Here is an 18,217-nt window from a genome sequence, read left to right on the forward strand (position 1 = left end):
CATTTTTGCGTAACGTGTCAGCGCCCATAGGCGTCCATTTTGGCTTTAGTTCAATACAATGGAAGGAAACGGCATTGCGCTGTCTATCTTTTTTTTACAGTCTATGGCTAAAACTAAAACTATTTAAAAAAAATTCTGTTAAATCTGAAATAAAATAAAATATAAACATTCGTTGAAAAACTTCAAACAAAAATTAGAAGTGTTGCCTCGGCAATAAAGTTGAAGCACTAAAATTATTAACTTGAAATAAATAAAAACTACACTATAAATAAATTAAACCAAAATATCTATATTTAAAAAGCACATAATGAAATTACTAAAATTATCATGAAAACTAAATATATAAAAATAAAAGCTAATTCAAAAAGTGAATAAAACTAAAATAACACTGGCTCTGACACTTATAGGCCACTAAATGAGACTACGGCCCTGTCTCAAATGGCACCCTAAATACTCGCAGTCTTCCTGCAAGTCCGCACTTTTGTGACGTAACGGCACTTTGACTGTCAGGAAGATTTCTGCTCAGCAAAAGTGCACATCGAGGGCGCATATCGACTGCAAAGCACCCTTCCGAGACCTAAATTAACAAACGGGACACCCTACGGTCTCGTGGACTTAGCGGACACGGGCATTGTAAGTCCACAAGACCGAAAGTGCTATGAAGTGTGCCATTTGGGAAAGGGCCTATGAAGTGTCAGACTGATGTTGTACAGTAAACAGGCTCAGAGTTTCTCACCTCAGACTTCAGAGAGCGCTCGTTCTGCTGCATCTCCTCCTCGATGTCCTTGATCTTCTGTTTAAGCGCTCTCAGCTCCTCTTCCGACCGCAGAGCTTTACTGTCCACCTCCGTCAGCTTCGTCTCCTTCTCACGTCTCTCCAGCTCCTCCTGAGTCAATTTCCTGAGCACAAAGGAAGTTCATTAAGCGAGGAAATACAGGAGGGGTGAGTTTATAGCCAAACCACTTTTATGCTATTCAAATGAATAAAGGACGTTGGCTTTGTTGACATGGAAAGCACAAATTTGATCCGTGTGCAGTGTGAGTAATGTGTGTGATCTCACTGTTGCAGGGCGTTTTCTTTCTGCTGGTAGAGTTCAGTGGTGATTTCTAGTCTCTGCTGCAGGTTCTTGAACTGGTTCTCCAGATGCGTTTTCTCATTGTTCAGATTCATCTGGTCGTGCATGACCTTCTGATATTGCTCTAGATTAAAAAAAAAAAAAACGATTAAATGAAGCTGTGGAAAGCAAACTGGAAGGTGTTCAAATACACAATCACAGTCTGCATACCCTCCAGCTCCTGTCTGGATTTCTGTTCGGCGAGGAGATTTTCCATGTAGCGATTTCTCTCGTCTTCAACAATACTGAGAGTTGCTTTAATCTGTGAAACAGAAACGGCATTAGAAATAAGAGGAGTGTTAAATTATTCTCCAAAAGAATCTGCCCGGAGCAGACGTACCCTGGAGACGTCCATCATCTGTTTGATCCGCACTCTCGTGGTGTCCATCTTATTCTCTGAAAGAAAACAGGCATAGAGGAGAATGTTTCATCTAACCATCTCCAATGACCTCAAATGGCTTATTGCTTGTATAAAACAGCAGCAATGAGATAAGAGACCCACATTCAAATACTGTATGTAGAATGAAATCGTGATATGGTTTATTGTGATTATTAAGTAGCAAAGGCTGTAATTTAATTGACCCTTCGCAAAGACCCTCTTAGTTACTGTTGCTTTCTCTGACAAGCCATGGCGCTGTCACGCCACATGCAGTGAAAAATACATCGCAAAGCAAAGAGGACACTGACAACATGTCGACAGACAAGACAGAGCAGGTTACTTATGATATTAAACAAAGTCCCAGCTTTCAAATGGTGTATTTTTTTAAGAAATTGAACAATAAAAACCGTTTTGTGACTCTTTAATGTGTCGTGACAGATTGTTGTAGCGCCAGAGCTCAAGCGGCTCATGAACTGATAATTTCTTCCTACTAGTTAATTTACAGCATCAAGTAAACATGAATGAACATGAGAAGAAATGTTGTTTAAGACGCAGAAAGACGTAAATACACCATTTTTCAAGTTCAAGTCCACCGAGGGTAATCTTCTAACTCCTGACTGCTTTGTCGGACAAAATGGCGGATTCGGCGTTCTGATTGGTTAGATCGCTTGTCAATCAAACTCCCAGCAAAGGGTCAATTAAGCAAGCATATGCGCTGCGTGTTTCAGAGTGACTTTAATATGATATTAACACGCAATTCTGACTTTATATCTCGCAATTTTATCATTCGCAACTCTGACTTTATATCTCGTAACTCTGACTTTATATCTCGCAATTCTGACTATTTCATGCAATTCTGATTTTATTTCACGCAATTCTGACTATTTCATGCAATTCTGATTTTATTTCACGCAATTCTGACTATTTCATGCAATTCTGATTTTATTTCACGCAATTCTGACTATTTCATGCAATTCTGATTTTATATCTCGCAATTCTGACTATTTCATGCAACTGACTTTATATCTCGCAACTCTGACCTTATATCTCGCAATTCTGACTATTTCATGCAATTCTGATTTTATTTCACGCAATTCTGACTATTTCATGCAATTCTGATTTTATATCTCGCAATTCTGACTATTTCATGCAATTCTGATTTTATATCTCGCAATTCTGACCATTTCATGCAATTCTGATTTTATATCTCGCAATTCTGACTTTATATCTCGCAATTCTGACTATTTCATGCAATTCTGATTTTATTTCACGCAATTCTGACTATTTCATGCAATTCTGATTTTATATCTCGCAATTCTGACTATTTCATGCAATTCTGATTTTATTTCACGCAATTCTGACTATTTCATGCAATTCTGATTTTATATCACGCAATTCTGACTATTTCATGCAATTCTGATTTTATATCTCGCAATTCTGACTATTTCATGCAATTCTAATTTTATTTCACGCAATTCTGACTATTTCATGCAATTCTGACTTTATATCTCGCAACTCTGACTTTATATCTCGCAATTCTGACTATTTCATGCAATTCTGATTTTATTTCACGCAATTCTGACTATTTCATGCAATTCTGACTATTTCATGCAATTCTGATTTTATATCTCGCAATTCTGACTATTTCATGCAATTCTGATTTTATTTCACGCAATTCTGACTATTTCATGCAATTCTGATTTTATTTCACGCAATTCTGACTATTTCATGCAATTCTGATTTTATATCTCGCAATTCTGACTATTTCATGCAATTCTGATTTTATATCTCGCAATTCTGACTATTTCATGCAATTCTGATTTTATATCTCGCAATTCTGACTTTATATCTCGCAATTCTGACTATTTCATGCAATTCTGATTTTATTTCACGCAATTCTGACTATTTCATGCAATTCTGATTTTATATCTCGCAATTCTGACTATTTCATGCAATTCTGATTTTATTTCACGCAATTCTGACTATTTCATGCAATTCTGATTTTATATCACGCAATTCTGACTATTTCATGCAATTCTGATTTTATATCTCGCAATTCTGACTATTTCATGCAATTCTAATTTTATTTCACGCAATTCTGACTATTTCATGCAATTCTGACTTTATATCTCGCAACTCTGACTTTATATCTCGCAATTCTGACTATTTCATGCAATTCTGATTTTATTTCACGCAATTCTGACTATTTCATGCAATTCTGACTATTTCATGCAATTCTGATTTTATATCTCGCAATTCTGACTATTTCATGCAATTCTGATTTTATTTCACGCAATTCTGACTATTTCATGCAATTCTGATTTTATATCACGCAATTCTGACTATTTCATGCAATTCTGATTTTATATCTCGCAATTCTGACTATTTCATGCAATTCTGACTTTATATCTCGCAATTCTGACTATTTCATGCAATTCTGACTTTATATCTCGCAACTCTGACTTTATATCTCGCAATTCTGACTATTTCATGCAATTCTGATTTTATTTCACGCAATTCTGACTATTTCATGCAATTCTGATTTTATATCATGCAATTCTGACTATTTCATGCAATTCTGATTTTATATCTCGCAATTCTGACTATTTCATGCAATTCTAATTTTATTTCACGCAATTCTGACTATTTCATGCAATTCTGACTTTATATCTCGCAACTCTGACTTTATATCTCGCAATTCTGACTATTTCATGCAATTCTGATTTTATATCTCGCAATTCAGACTTTATATCTCGCAATTCTGACTATTTCATGCAATTCTGATTTTATTTCACGCAATTCTGACTATTTCATGCAATTCTGACTTTATATCTCGCAATTCTGACTTTCATGCAATTCTGATTTTATATCTCGCAATTCAGACTTTATATCTCGCAATTCTGACTATTTCATGCAATTCTGATTTTATTTCACGCAATTCTGACTATTTCATGCAATTCTGATTTTATATCTCGCAATTCTGACTATTTCATGCAATTCTGATTTTATTTCACGCAATTCTGACTATTTCATGCAATTCTGACTTTATATCTCGCAACTCTGACTTTATATCTCGCAATTCTGACTATTTCATGCAACTCTGATTTTATTTCACGCAATTCTGACTATTTCATGCAATTCTGATTTTATATCTCGCAATTCTGACTATTTCATGCAATTCTGATTTTATTTCACGCAATTCTGACTATTTCATGCAATTCTGATTTTATATCACGCAATTCTGACTATTTCATGCAATTCTGATTTTATATCTCGCAATTCTGACTATTTCATGCAATTCTAATTTTATTTCACGCAATTCTGACTATTTCATGCAATTCTGATTTTATATCTCGCAATTCTGACTATTTCATGCAATTCTGATTTTATATCTCGCAATTCTGACTATTTCATGCAATTCTAATTTTATTTCACGCAATTCTGACTATTTCATGCAATTCTGACTTTATATCTCGCAATTCTGACTATTTCATGCAATTCTGACTTTATATCTCGCAACTCTGACTTTATATCTCGCAATTCTGACTATTTCATGCAATTCTGATTTTATATCTCGCAATTCTGACTATTTCATGCAATTCTGATTTTATATCTCGCAATTCTGACTATTTCATGCAATTCTGATTTTATATCTCGCAATTCTGACTATTTCATGCAATTCTGATTTTATATCTCGCAATTCTGACTATTTCATGCAATTCTGATTTTATATCTCGCAATTCTGACTATTTCATGCAATTCTAATTTTATTTCACGCAATTCTGACTATTTCATGCAATTCTGATTTTATTTCACGCAATTCTGACTATTTCATGCAATTCAGACTTTATATCTCGCAATTCTGACTATTTCATGCAATTCTGATTTTATTTCACGCAATTCTGACTACTTCATGCAATTCTGATTTTATATCTCGCAATTCTGACTTTATATTTAGCAATTCTGAATTATTGATGGGATATATTGTAAATTAAATTGGAAGAACAGACCACAAATGTGCAGTATATGCTGTCCTTTTCAAACTATTACAGCAGAATGCAAAGGGAAAAATGAGGAAAAGAATGCAGCCACTGAAAAGAGCTCTATATATTCTTGTTATAAAACAAGTCACGTTAAAATACCAAACCGAAAAATAAACACGAGTTATAAACCGAGCGCTCACCAGCATCTTCTCCATTAGACATTTTAGCATCTTCTATCTGTAGTTCAGCAGAATCACCGGCTCCCAGACGGTTGAGCTCTGCAATACAGCTGGACAAAACCTACAAACCACAGAAACACACAGAATATCATGGGATGTCAAGCATTTACAATGTGACATTTCGGAGAAAAATTGCAAATACAGTAATGGCTAAAGGGATCTTCATGCAACAAATTTCACTCACATCAATCTCATTTTCCTTGTGCAGCAGCGAGTCCTCCAGCTCTTTCTGGGATTTGTGATAAACTCTGATCTCCTCACTCAGTTTCTTGTGCTTCTCCTGCCAGTCTTTAGCATCACGAAGGAGCTGTCAGATAATAAATATAATTTAAGTCATGTCGACATTGATGGAAGGACAAGCTTGGCAGGTTCACAACTCAGACGGCAGGACTTACAGATTTCTTCTGCTCTTTTAAAGCGCCATTTTCCTTCTCAAAGGACATCACCTGAGCCTTAAGAGCATCTTCTCTGAGTTTAGCTTCATCCATGAGGACATGAACCTGTTATTACAAAACAAACCCCAGAAACACACAGAACACTTAATATCTTCATCTTCAGGACATGAGGAGACTAATACAAATGTTCAGATGCATGGTGAAATGACTACAAAACAATTAAGATCATTTTAGAGAAAAAAAAAACTGGTTTAGGTGATAATTTATCATGAATTGTCAAAACTGTGTTGATAATTAAAGTCAACACTAAATAATTCTTGTTTTTATGGAATACTGCAGTGTTAATATTATAAATGATTTGTCCGTGCACATTTTTTTTTCTTTTTAATTCATGTTCCTTGAATCAGAATAATGCAGCATCTCTTCTCTGATGATGAGGGCGGGGCAACCTGTCACTCACATGAGATCAACCAATAGCAAACCATAACCATCCAACCAATTCAACATAAACACAATATCAAGCCCCGCCCTTCTCGTTTCAGAAGTACATCACAATAGGGAAGAACCTGTTTCATGCCGACTTTAATATTCAAAACATTTCTGGAAAAGTGATTAAAAATCTACTGAAAAGTGGGTCTTTAAAACTCAATATTTGCATTATTTGACAAATTTGTTTCATTGAAGTTTACAATTTTCAAATAAAATAATTTTCTTTCACATTTATTTGATTTTTTTAAATCAAAATTGCATCACTCAAAAGCAACTTCTAGCTGATTAAATATTTATGACTTAGGCATAATTAAAAAACATTTGTTCCGTTACAGAAATCTGCACAACTTTAAGATTTTATCAATTTCCATGACTTTGCCAAGCCTGGAAATCACAAAATACTGATTTTACTCAGTTTTCCATGACAGTGCGCCATTTCATCAGATTTGTAAGATTAATGATTTAAAAATCTATGCCAACACAGGAGAATACATCAATGTCTTTCTAAATATGCACACTGTTCATGATTTCAAAATAAAAGTTTAAACCCTCGCTCTGAGTTTGCATGTTTTTATGTCCACATATTCATATTCAAGAAATTACAGTGGCTGTAGCATTTCTGTCATAAAGGAAGTAGCTAAATATTAAAAGACCAGTAACACCAGGCCATTTGCGCCCTCTGCAGGCAGTTGCTATAATACATAATGTACATAATAAGAGGACTGTTTATATATTACGTATATTCTGTATTTTAACAGTGTTGTTTTATAAAAACATATGATCACTTGCTTTGATACTTTATATGAGCCAAATATTATTGCCTCATTGTTACTATATATGTATTTTAAGTCATTTTTACTGCTTGTTAGGGAATGATTGTTCCCATCACTACATTTATTTGTTTTGCGTAACTGTGACACTTGACAAATTATTACTGGTTTCTCATTTCAACCGGTAGATCAAGCCAAAGTAGTAAAAGATCAATTCATCCAGCACAAATTACCTTTGCACGCTCCTCGTCGTAGTTCTTCAATGTTTTCTGGTATTTCTCGATTCTCTGGTGCATTTTGGCAATCTTTGGTTGATGGAGAAACAAAACAGTTATGAAAAATCTGACAGAGAAAAATCACAACGGCAAGAAAACTAAAATAAATCAAAGCCTACCTTTTCATTAAGATTTGTATTTTCTTCCTGTGTGTCCACAATTTTTTGGTTAAGCTGTGAAATACTCCCGGACATCCCCTCCCACTGACTCTGGAGCTTCTGCTGATGATTCTAGTCAGTAAAAACAACAAACCAGATTAAACAAATGTGCGCTGTGATGAAACCGGGACCGTAACAGATGAATCCTGCTGCTGTGATTCACCTTCAGCCCCTTCATTTCTTGTTGGCTGGAACTCAGTGATTTCTCAGATTTTTTCAGCTGCTCTTCACGTTCTTTTATCTGCGAGGAGACAAATGAAACGTTTACATCTGATCGGGTTCATCAGCATTTACCGAAAACAACAAACACAACAAAAGTCGAGAGAGAGGATTACCTTGTCATTCAGTTCTGTGATCTTGTTTACAGCATCAGATTTCTCGCTGAGAAGCTGCTGGATCTTGTCTCTGAGCTGCTTTTCTGTTACTGTGAAATGAAATACAATGCAAAATATATTAAAGCAGTACAGAAAACATTTTAAGAGATAGTAGAAATGGGTGATTTGACCTCATTAAGGAAAAAACAATTCCCATGATGTAAAAATCTCAAATTGAGAAGACTAAAAACAGTAAAATCAATATAAATGATAAAAGTATACTATATAGTGCCACAGCATGTATATGCCATCATATCACCCAACCCTAAGAGACTGGTATAAAATAAAACAATTTTGAGTTTACATCTCGCAATTCTGACTTTATAAGACGCAATTGTGTTTATATCGCGCAATTCTGACTTGATAAGATGCAATTGTGCTTATATCACGCAATTCTGACTTGATAAGACGCGACTGCGAGTTTATATCGCGCAATTCTGACTTTATAAGATGCAATTGTATTTATATCACGCAATTCTGACTTTATAAGACGCGACTACGAGTTTATATCGCGCAATTCTGACTTTATAAGATGCAATTGTGCTTATATCACGCAATTCTGACTTTATAAGACGCAACTGTGTTTATATCACGCAAGTCTTACTTTATAAGACGCAATTGTGCTTATATCAGGCAATTCTGACTTTATAACTCAATTGTTTACATCACGCAAGTCTGACGTTATAAGACGCAACTGCGAGTTTATATCTGACTTTATAAGACGCAATTTTGAGTTTATATCACGCAAGTCTGACTTTATAAGACACAATTGTGTTTATATCACGCAAGTCTGACGTTATAAGACGCAACTGTGTTTATATCACGCAAGTCTGACGTTATAAGACGCAACTGCGAGTTTATATCTGACTTTATAAGACGCAATTCTGACTTTATAAGACCCAATTTTGAGTTTATATCACGCAATTCTGACTTTTTATGACGCAATTGTGAGTTTATATCATGCAATTCTGAGGGAAAAAGTCAGAATTGTGAGTTAAAAAGTCGCAATTACATTTTTTTTTTTCTTTTTTTCTTTTTAGTAGCAGAAACAAGCTTCCATACCTCATACTGTGGTATCATGAGCAACCTTATATCACATATATATTTGATATACTTATATTTGATGGACACCCCCCCCCCCCCACCAAAAGATCAGCTTAGTATCAAATTAATAAATCTGACATGTGCAAAAACCAATTTCCATGATGTAAAAATCTCAAATTGAGAAGACTAAAAAAAAGTATACAATATAAAAGTGCCATAGCATATATATGCCATCATATACTAGTCTCTTAGGGTTGGGTGATAAAATAAAACATATATTTAGCTGATATCTCAATCATGGCGATGCTGAGAAGTGACTTACATTGATAGGTTCTGCCTTTGACCTAGAGGAGAAAAGAAGAGGTGAGTGAGACAGATTTGATTGACTCAATCTCAAAAGAATGAAAACATTAATCATGTAAACAAGGCGATGTCTTACAGCAAGCACCGTCCTCCAGAAGAACATCAGTATCGTGAGGGTCCCGACAACCGCTGTGACGAGCACAGGCTCCCAGGGGACTCCGTGGAAAGTGGGACCCGGTCGCCATTCCTCTGGAAGAGCAGTGATCAGCTAGGCGACACAAAAACACAGGAAATATGATCAATTCCAGATTCAGTTCATTACTTGGCGTCAGCTTTGGTTTTGTTAGTAAAGGGTCTGAATGCCACTTTTAAAGCAATTTCTGCACTCTTTTAGACTTATATTGACTAATCCAAGTCTGACCCTTATCACTAGCCACATGCAACAGAAACACAACACTAGGGGTTTGCTGGACTTTCACCTCTGATGAAACCCAGTCAACCCAATGCATATAATAAGCACTTACAACTCAGTTTAAATGAACTAATTTAGCTGCCTTGGGATTATAATGGACTTAAGAGAATTAAGAAGAGCTGCAGGCATAACAATACAGCACTATGCCATTATTACACTACTACTGGATGGACATTATATTTATCTATACTCACTGAACGATCAATTGCAAGCAGTTTAAGTCGTTAAAAAAACCACACATCTCACTGCTGAAGACACAGATCGAGTCTAGAGAGTGAAAACACTTACTTCCTGAAGTCTGGACAGGATGAAGACGAAAAAGGCTGTGTTTTCTATCTCAGCTGGTGTAGAGGTAAGACTTGGCTGTGAATCCATCCTTTTAAAGCGTTTAAACTAATTTACCAGGGTAAACGAGCGCTCAGAGACGGAGGTTGAAGCCGATGAACACCGAATAAATGGCGGACCGTTGGTTCATATCGGGAAGCCGGTGTTGTTTTGGTATAAAACAGCTCTGACACGCTTGTCTTTCACCGCTAATAGATATTTAACTCGAATAATAAAGTATACAGAAGGATAATAAGTATATACAGTTAGTAAGTTTTGAAATCGTGGCTAGAGGAAGATCTCTTTCAACACGTCAACATTTCAAAACGCTGAGTTAAGAGTCTCTCACGACAGAGCTGTGTTTCCACTCTGTACGCGCGCGGTCATGTGATGCTGACGGCGGGCTCTGATTGGTCACACTGGGTGAGAGGAGAGCGGGGATCGTATTTAGCAGTGATGCTAACGGTTGTTTTGAAAGAATGACTAATTGAGTAAACGACGCTTCAGTGCTGTAAAAGATATTACTATTATTTTACACGATTTGGAATGTAATCTAGTTAGGGTTTCACACACATATTGGACTCGTATGGAGTTTTATCAACAAGATTAGCATGGAGCCCTATTGGATTTCATTCATATCGACACCATCAGCAGTCACATGTTAAAGGGATAGTTCACCCAAAAATGAAAATTCTGTCATCATTTATTCACCCTCAAGTTGTTCCAAACCTGTTTGAATTTCATTGTTCTGCTGAACACAAAGCAAGATATTTGGAAGAATGTCAGTAACTAAACAGATCTCGGCCCCTATTGACTACCATAGTAATTATTTGTCCTACTATGGTAGTCAGTGGGGGGCGAGATCTGTTTGGTTACTGACATTCTTCCAAATATCTTGCTTTGTGTTCAGCAGAACAATGAAATTCTACGGAGCGCTGGACATGATATGCAGGACAGGAAAAAAAATAGTACGCTAATTCGTGCGCACGATTTAGTAAACTGAGGGAGCGAAATATAAATCGTGCCCACGTTTTAGTAGATCGAGGGAACAAAAAATAAATCGTGCACACATTTTATTAAATCGAGAGAACAAAATATAAATCGTGCACACGTTTTAGTAAATCGAGGGAACGAAATATAAATCGTGCCCACGTTTTAGTAAATCGAGGGAACAAAAAATAAATCGTGCACACATTTTACTAAATCGAGAGAACAAAACATAAATCGTGCACACGTTTTAGTAAATCGAGAGAACAAAATATAAATCGTGCCCACGTTTTACAAAATCGAGGGAACAAAATATAAATTGTGCGCACGTTTTAGTAAATCGAGGGAATGAATCAATAAATCGTGCACACGTTTTAGTAAATCGAAGGAACAAAATATAAATCGTGCGCACATTTTAGTAAATCGAGGGAACAAATTAATAAATCGTGCGCACGATTTAGTAAATCGAGGGAACAAAATATAAATCGTGCACACATTTTACAAAATCGAGGGAACAAAATATAAATTGTGCGCACGTTTTAGTAAATCGAGGGAATGAATCAATAAATCGTGCACACGTTTTAGTAAATCGAAGGAACAAAATATAAATCGTGCGCACATTTTAGTAAATCGAGGGAACAAATTAATAAATCGTGCGCACGATTTAGTAAATCGAGGGAACAAAATATAAATCGTGCGCACGATTTAGTAAATCGAGGGAACAAAATATAAATCGTGCGCACGATTTAGTAAATCGAGGAACAAAATATAAATCGTGCGCACGATTTAGTAAATCGAGGGAACAAAATATAAATCGTGCGCACGATTTAGTAAATCGAGGGAACAAAATATAAATCGTGCGCACGATTTAGTAAATCGAGGGAACAAATTAATAAATCGTGCGCACGATTTAGTAAATCGAGGGAACAAAATATAAATCGTGCGCACGATTTAGTAAATCGAGGGAACAAAATATAAATCGTGCGCACGATTTAGTAAATCGAGGGAACAAAATATAAATCGTGCGCACGATTTAGTAAATCAAGGGAACAAAATATAAATCGTGCGCACGATTTAGTAAATCGAGGGAACAAATTAGTAAATCGTGCGCACGATTTAGTAAATCGAGGGAACAAATTAGTAAATCGTGCGCACGATTTAGTAAATCGAGGGAACAAAATATAAATCTTGTGCACGTTTTAGTAAATCGAGGGAACAAAATATAAATCTTGTGCACGTTTTAGTAAATCGAGGGAACAAAATATAAATCTTGTGCACGTTTTAGTAAATCGAGGGAACAAATTAGTAAATCGTGCGCACGATTTAGTAAATCGAGGGAACAAAATATAAATCTTGTGCACGTTTTAGTAAATCGAGGGAACAAATTAGTAAATCGTGCGCACGATTTAGTAAATCGAGGGAACAAAATATAAATCTTGTGCACGTTTTAGTAAATCGAGGGAACAAAATATAAATCTTGTGCACGTTTTAGTAAATCGAGGGAACAAATTAATAAATCGTGCGCACGTTTTAGTAAATCGAGGGAACAAATTAATAAATCGTGCGCACGTTTTAGTAAATCGAGGGAACGAATCAGTAAATCTTTTTTTTTGTATAAAACAAATCAGTAAAATTCTCCTCATGTCATGTGCGGGGCTCCGTAAAATTCAAACAGGTTTGAAACTACTTGAGGGTGAGTAAATGATGACTTGGGTGAACTGTCCCTTTAATAAGCAGAAGTGACTCCCTCATAACAATATCATGATATTACATGGCAGATCTTATAAATAGGTGTATTTATAGAACAGACATTCCTTTATAATTGTCAACAACAAATACCCTATTTGTGAGGTTCATACAAATACTAGGTCAAATAACATCATAAAATCAAATCAAATTATAGGAAAGATAATTAGCAACAATAAAATTATATTTTACATATGAAACCAATTTTAGGAGTTTTAGAGGCAGTTCAAACCAAAGAATAGAAGTTCAGGCCAAAACACCAGCAACAACATGAACAAACACAACCACAAAAAGGCGGCAGCACAACAAATGACTCCAAAAACCATTACAGAAATGTTTCTCAAACTGCTGGTTTGCTTCTCAGAAACTCAGAACCAAGTGAACTCCAACAGAAAACAATCCTGGTATTGATTTCAAACCAGCTACTTGTGCAACATGAGTTCCTGTGTACCAAAATTCAAACCACTCTCTTTTTAAGTGCATTGACTATAGAAATGTACACTAATGCAATGCCTGAGAAAGAAACACATGTTCAGAATGCACAAATGTTGCATAGCTATAAGCCTTTTGCGTTGATGTTCTTGTGCTTGCGTAAAGTATATTTTGGGCTTTAATGTCTTAAAATATTGTGTTACTCACAATTTCTCCGTACACCCCAAGATATTCTTTGACGGGAAGCAGCAAACCCCAAAGTTCATCTGAAGTTGAGGAGCTGGAGGAATCACTGCTTGCTTCAGTGTCATGGAAATCAGACTCCAGTGAACCTGGAGACAGAAAATAAGTTACAGCCACATGCAACAACAATTATTGAAATTATAAAAAATAGAATAAAAAAAAAAATTCACAAACCTGAAGATTGATCCATTTCAAAGTGAAAGCCGATGTCCACCGGTTTCTCCAAAATAGCATGAGGCCCCTTTTGAATCTCCTCAGCGTCCTCAAACCCTGTTTGTGCATCTTTATTTCTGTTGAAATGGCCTCCGTCCTCCTCAAGACCCGCGTCTTTACTGTGGGACAAATCTTCATCCGTATTTAATTCAGAATTCTGAATCAGTTCAGATTCGTTGTGCTCCTCATGCATTTCAGGACTTTCAGGTGGAGCGATCATTTCAGTGTTACTATCCAAACCCTTCACCTCTTCAGAGTCAACTTCCTCCTCTGTGGAAATAAAGATCTTTATTAAGGAACAGTTTATTGAAGACAAAATATAATATACATTTACATTTGTTGAGTGTTATATTTGATGCATCAGGCTTTTTTGGCTCATATAGTACGATATAGTGAGAATATACAGTTCAATTTTATTCAAATATGCAATTTGGTGCAAATGCCGATATTTATGTGGCCAAAAAGTGAGATGAAATTCTGATGCTTGTAATGTAAATCAATGAGATCTTCATAACAGTATTTAATACTTAAAATTATATAAATATCTGTCGTTGCTCTATATCTGCCAATAACATGTCTTAGTAAGATATTTAAATGCTTACACTGCAAAAAATGCTTTAGTTACTTAGTATTTTTATTTTATTTCCAGTCCAAATATCTAAAATTTCTTAAAATCAAGATGCATTTACTAAACAAGTAAAATGACATGAGATATGTCTTGCTTTCTGAAAAGAAAAAAAAGAAAATAGTGAGTTTTTGCTTAAAACAAACTAAATTATCTGCAAATGGGGTAGGAAAAATATTCTTGTTTTCGTTTAGATTATTAAGATTATTTTTCTTACCCCAATGGCAGATAATTTTGCTTGTTATAAGCAAAAACTTTTTTTTTTTTTTTTCAGAAAACAAGACAATATCATGTCATTTTTCTTATCTAGTAAATGCATCTTGATTTAAGAATGTTTAGATATCTTTGGACTGTAAAGAAGACAAAAATACTAATACATTTTTTGCAATGTAGTTTTAGGTTTAAATATCTGTAGTTTAAAAAAAAAAATGTAATGATGATGATTGAAAGATGAACAAATAAACATTATTTTAACATGATTTTTCTAAAACATTATTTATGGATAATCAAGTAAACCTAAGTTGCTTCAGTCCAGTAAGTGTTCATCTTGAAATATTACTACCAATATAAAAGTTATTCTTACGTTTACTTTATAAAAATCAGATTTCACAGCAAAAAGACATGTGAAGCACGAGCTGAAGGTTAGTACAATTATACTAAAAGGCCTTTTACTTGCTAAAAAAAAAAAAAGTATAAACTATCAATCAGTTGACAAAAAGCACGTAATAGATTGTGTGCGACAGGGTTTTCAGCAAAGTTTTGATCATGTTGATCATTTAGAGGTCTTAGAAATAGGGATGCACGATATATCGGCCACCATATCGATATCGGCCGATATATGTTAATTTTTAATGTTATCGTCACCGGCCAGATAAGAAAATTTGGCCGATATATTAAAGCCGATAAATAATGAATAATTTTCCTTCAGATGAGACACTTAAAATGCACACTGTTTGCAATGATGGTTTTGAAATGCTTGAAATATAAATTAAATCAATTCAAAAAGGAAAAGTTAAGTGCAAATGGAAATTCGTCATATCGGCTACAAAAAATTATAATCAGAACATTATAATGTGTGTTTGGGACATGGCTTTTAATGGTGAGACTTTTGTTTTTGTAATCAGACTTAAAATTTTGATTTAGATTTATCAGCCAATATATCAGTTAAAAATATCGGTTTCAAATATAAAGAATTATTGGTTATTGGAATCAGCCAAAATATCCATATCGGTGCATCCCTACTTAGAAATTCATTAGCCTTTATAGGATTAAATCTAGGGATGCACCGACATGAAAATTCCGGCCAATACCGATAACCGATAACCGATAATTCTTTATATTTGAAAGCTGATAACCGATACATTGGCTGATAAATCTAAATCCAAATTTATATATAATTTTTGAGAGCCTGATTGCAAAAACAAAAGTCTCACCATTAAAAGCCATGTCCCAAACACACAATTATAATGACTGATTCTACTACTCTCATTTGTAAGTCGCTTTGGATAAAAGCGTCTGCTAAATGACTAAATGTAAATGTATAATGTAACATTAAAAATGAACATTATCGGCCAATACCGATATCGCAGCTGATTTATCGTACATCCCTAATTAAAACAATTTTAGCGGCATCTGATCTAAGCAATAACCTGAAATGACTCATTGAAACAAGAAAATTAATGTAATTAGTGGACTGCAAAAGGCAAGCATTGCTAAGTTTAGAGTTAGAGATTCAAATGAACACCTAACTAATGTTCCTCACCTGTTTCAGATGCAGGTTGTTCTTCCTCGATCAATGGGACGCTGTCACTGGCGGCTGAATATTTCTGTCGTAAAGAGAAAACCATCTCCTGAAAAGCGTCTAAGATTGTAGCCTCAACATCATACATTTCCGGCTCCTTCTCCTGCCCATGTTCCTGAGCTTTCCGGTCTCTTTCATTAAATAATTCTTCCGTCGCATCAAGAATGGAGTTCTCTGAGGCCTCCATGATCTGGTCTAGGGTCTGCTCGATTTCCTCCGTATCCGTCTTCAGCTCTCTCGCAGACTTCATCTCCAGATCTAGGTCAGAAAACATGGCTTCGATCTTAAACAGGTTCTTCAGTCCGAAATACTTCTGCATGCGCTCCATTTCCTCGTCCTTCAAATGATCTCGTAAAATTGTGAGTCTCTGTACGCTGTCGCTGTATTCGGGCTCTTCCGGAAGAAGACGAACCTCATTGTTTTCTTCTTGTTCTGTGATGTTTTCGCTTTGTTGAGTAACAACCAATTCATCGCCATCAGGTTGAGGGTTTTCTTTAGGCTCATGTATGTTTTCTGTAGAAAACGAATGAAGAGCGTTCTCATCCTCCAAAAGCTCTTCGATGTCTTCGCTCACGTCCCCTTCATCTTCATCTTCAAGATTTTGTTCTTCTGATTCCAGTGTGTTTTTCAGTAGATTCACGAGTTCGTTCTTCACTTTATCAATCTGTTCGTCTGTTTCGTCAAGTATAGGTGCGGTTTCTTGGCTTTCTGAAACAAATTCCCCTCTTTTGGTTGCATTTACCTTCTCCGGTTCATCAATGGATTCATTCGCTTTTTCGATCTTCTCTGTAAGTGAATTCTGAAGATCGTCATCTGCAGTGTTTTTGTTTGCGTTTTCATTCTTGTTCATGCTGGCCTTCTGAAGGTTTTCCATTTCTTTTGTGTCGAACTTCTTTGGATCGTGTTCTTCAGTGTTTTCACTTACATTCATCTGGTCTACATTTAACGGCGGTTCAGATGGGACGACTTCACGTGCATCTGAAGCGGTTTCAGCGTCTGGTGGCAGATGAGAAAGTGTTGGGATTTGGACATCAGCATCACTTTGTGCAGCTTCTTCTTCGACATCAGCAACTGATTCTTTGGTGAGGGATTCAGTCACTTGCGATTCACCTTCACGCTCCGTTTTGAAAGCATCCCTCAAAATCGACCGGCTGTTCTCATCCTCAAGTGTTTTCTCTGGTGTTTGTAGTGGTTTATCTTTATCGTTTAGCTCTGTTTTGGCAGATTCTTCATGTACTGCATCTAAACCTGCTGTTTGTGTTTCAAGTGCAAGTTGTGAGCTCTCCCGAGGCTCGAAATCAGAGTCACTTTGGTTGTGCAAAAGCTCAGAATAATCAGTATCTTGTGCATCAGAATCTGTTTCTACATCTTCTAAAATGACATCGGCATCTTGGCTTATTGAAATATCTTCCATCTCTTCTTTTACTGCATCTTTAGTTTCCAATGTCGGTTTTGATGAGACATCTTCAGTCTTTGGCTGAAAGATATCAGAGTCCTCTTCAGTAGATGTCTCTGTTTCAGGAGCTTTTACAGAATCTGAATTGACTGACTCTGATTCAATAGGCGATGTTGATTCTGATTCAATTGACTCTGATTCAAGAGGTGATGGTGATTCTAAATCGACTGATTCGGATTCAAGAGGTGATGTTGATTCTGAATCTACTGACTCTGATTCAACAGGCAATGTTGATTCTGAATCTCTTGACTCTGATTCAACAGGCAATGTTGATTCTGAATCTCTTGACTCTGATTCAACAGACAATGTTGATCCTGAATTGACTGACTTTGATTCAAGAGGTGATGTTGATTCTAAATCGACTGACTCGGATTCAACAGTCAATGCTGATTCTG

General features: G+C 35.7%; 1 protein-coding gene across 5 annotated transcripts in view; it reads right to left on the minus strand.

The window, feature by feature from the left end:
- Window positions 1–18,217, minus strand: part of mia3 (MIA SH3 domain ER export factor 3) — a 32,037-nt gene that overhangs the window by 9,858 nt on the left and 3,962 nt on the right. For all 5 annotated transcript variants that reach the window (XM_067384487.1, XM_067384486.1, XM_067384483.1 and 2 more), the window contains exons 4-19: window positions 16,328–18,217; window positions 13,902–14,210; window positions 13,692–13,816; window positions 9,660–9,791; window positions 9,543–9,564; window positions 8,138–8,226; window positions 7,966–8,043; window positions 7,764–7,874; window positions 7,603–7,674; window positions 6,111–6,215; window positions 5,900–6,022; window positions 5,677–5,776; window positions 1,455–1,510; window positions 1,286–1,376; window positions 1,061–1,199; window positions 737–899 (exon numbers count right to left, since the gene is read on the minus strand). The exon at window positions 16,328–18,217 is cut by the window's right edge and continues 400 nt beyond it. In XM_067384487.1, coding sequence (XP_067240588.1) covers window positions 737–899; window positions 1,061–1,199; window positions 1,286–1,376; window positions 1,455–1,510; window positions 5,677–5,776; window positions 5,900–6,022; window positions 6,111–6,215; window positions 7,603–7,674; window positions 7,764–7,874; window positions 7,966–8,043; window positions 8,138–8,226; window positions 9,543–9,564; window positions 9,660–9,791; window positions 13,692–13,816; window positions 13,902–14,210; window positions 16,328–18,217 — 3,605 coding nt within the window. The remainder of the gene's footprint in view (window positions 1–736; window positions 900–1,060; window positions 1,200–1,285; window positions 1,377–1,454; window positions 1,511–5,676; window positions 5,777–5,899; window positions 6,023–6,110; window positions 6,216–7,602; window positions 7,675–7,763; window positions 7,875–7,965; window positions 8,044–8,137; window positions 8,227–9,542; window positions 9,565–9,659; window positions 9,792–13,691; window positions 13,817–13,901; window positions 14,211–16,327) is intronic.

The sequence above is a fragment of the Chanodichthys erythropterus genome, chromosome 4 (genome assembly GCF_024489055.1).
Source record: "Chanodichthys erythropterus isolate Z2021 chromosome 4, ASM2448905v1, whole genome shotgun sequence".
NCBI lineage: Eukaryota > Metazoa > Chordata > Actinopteri > Cypriniformes > Xenocyprididae > Chanodichthys > Chanodichthys erythropterus.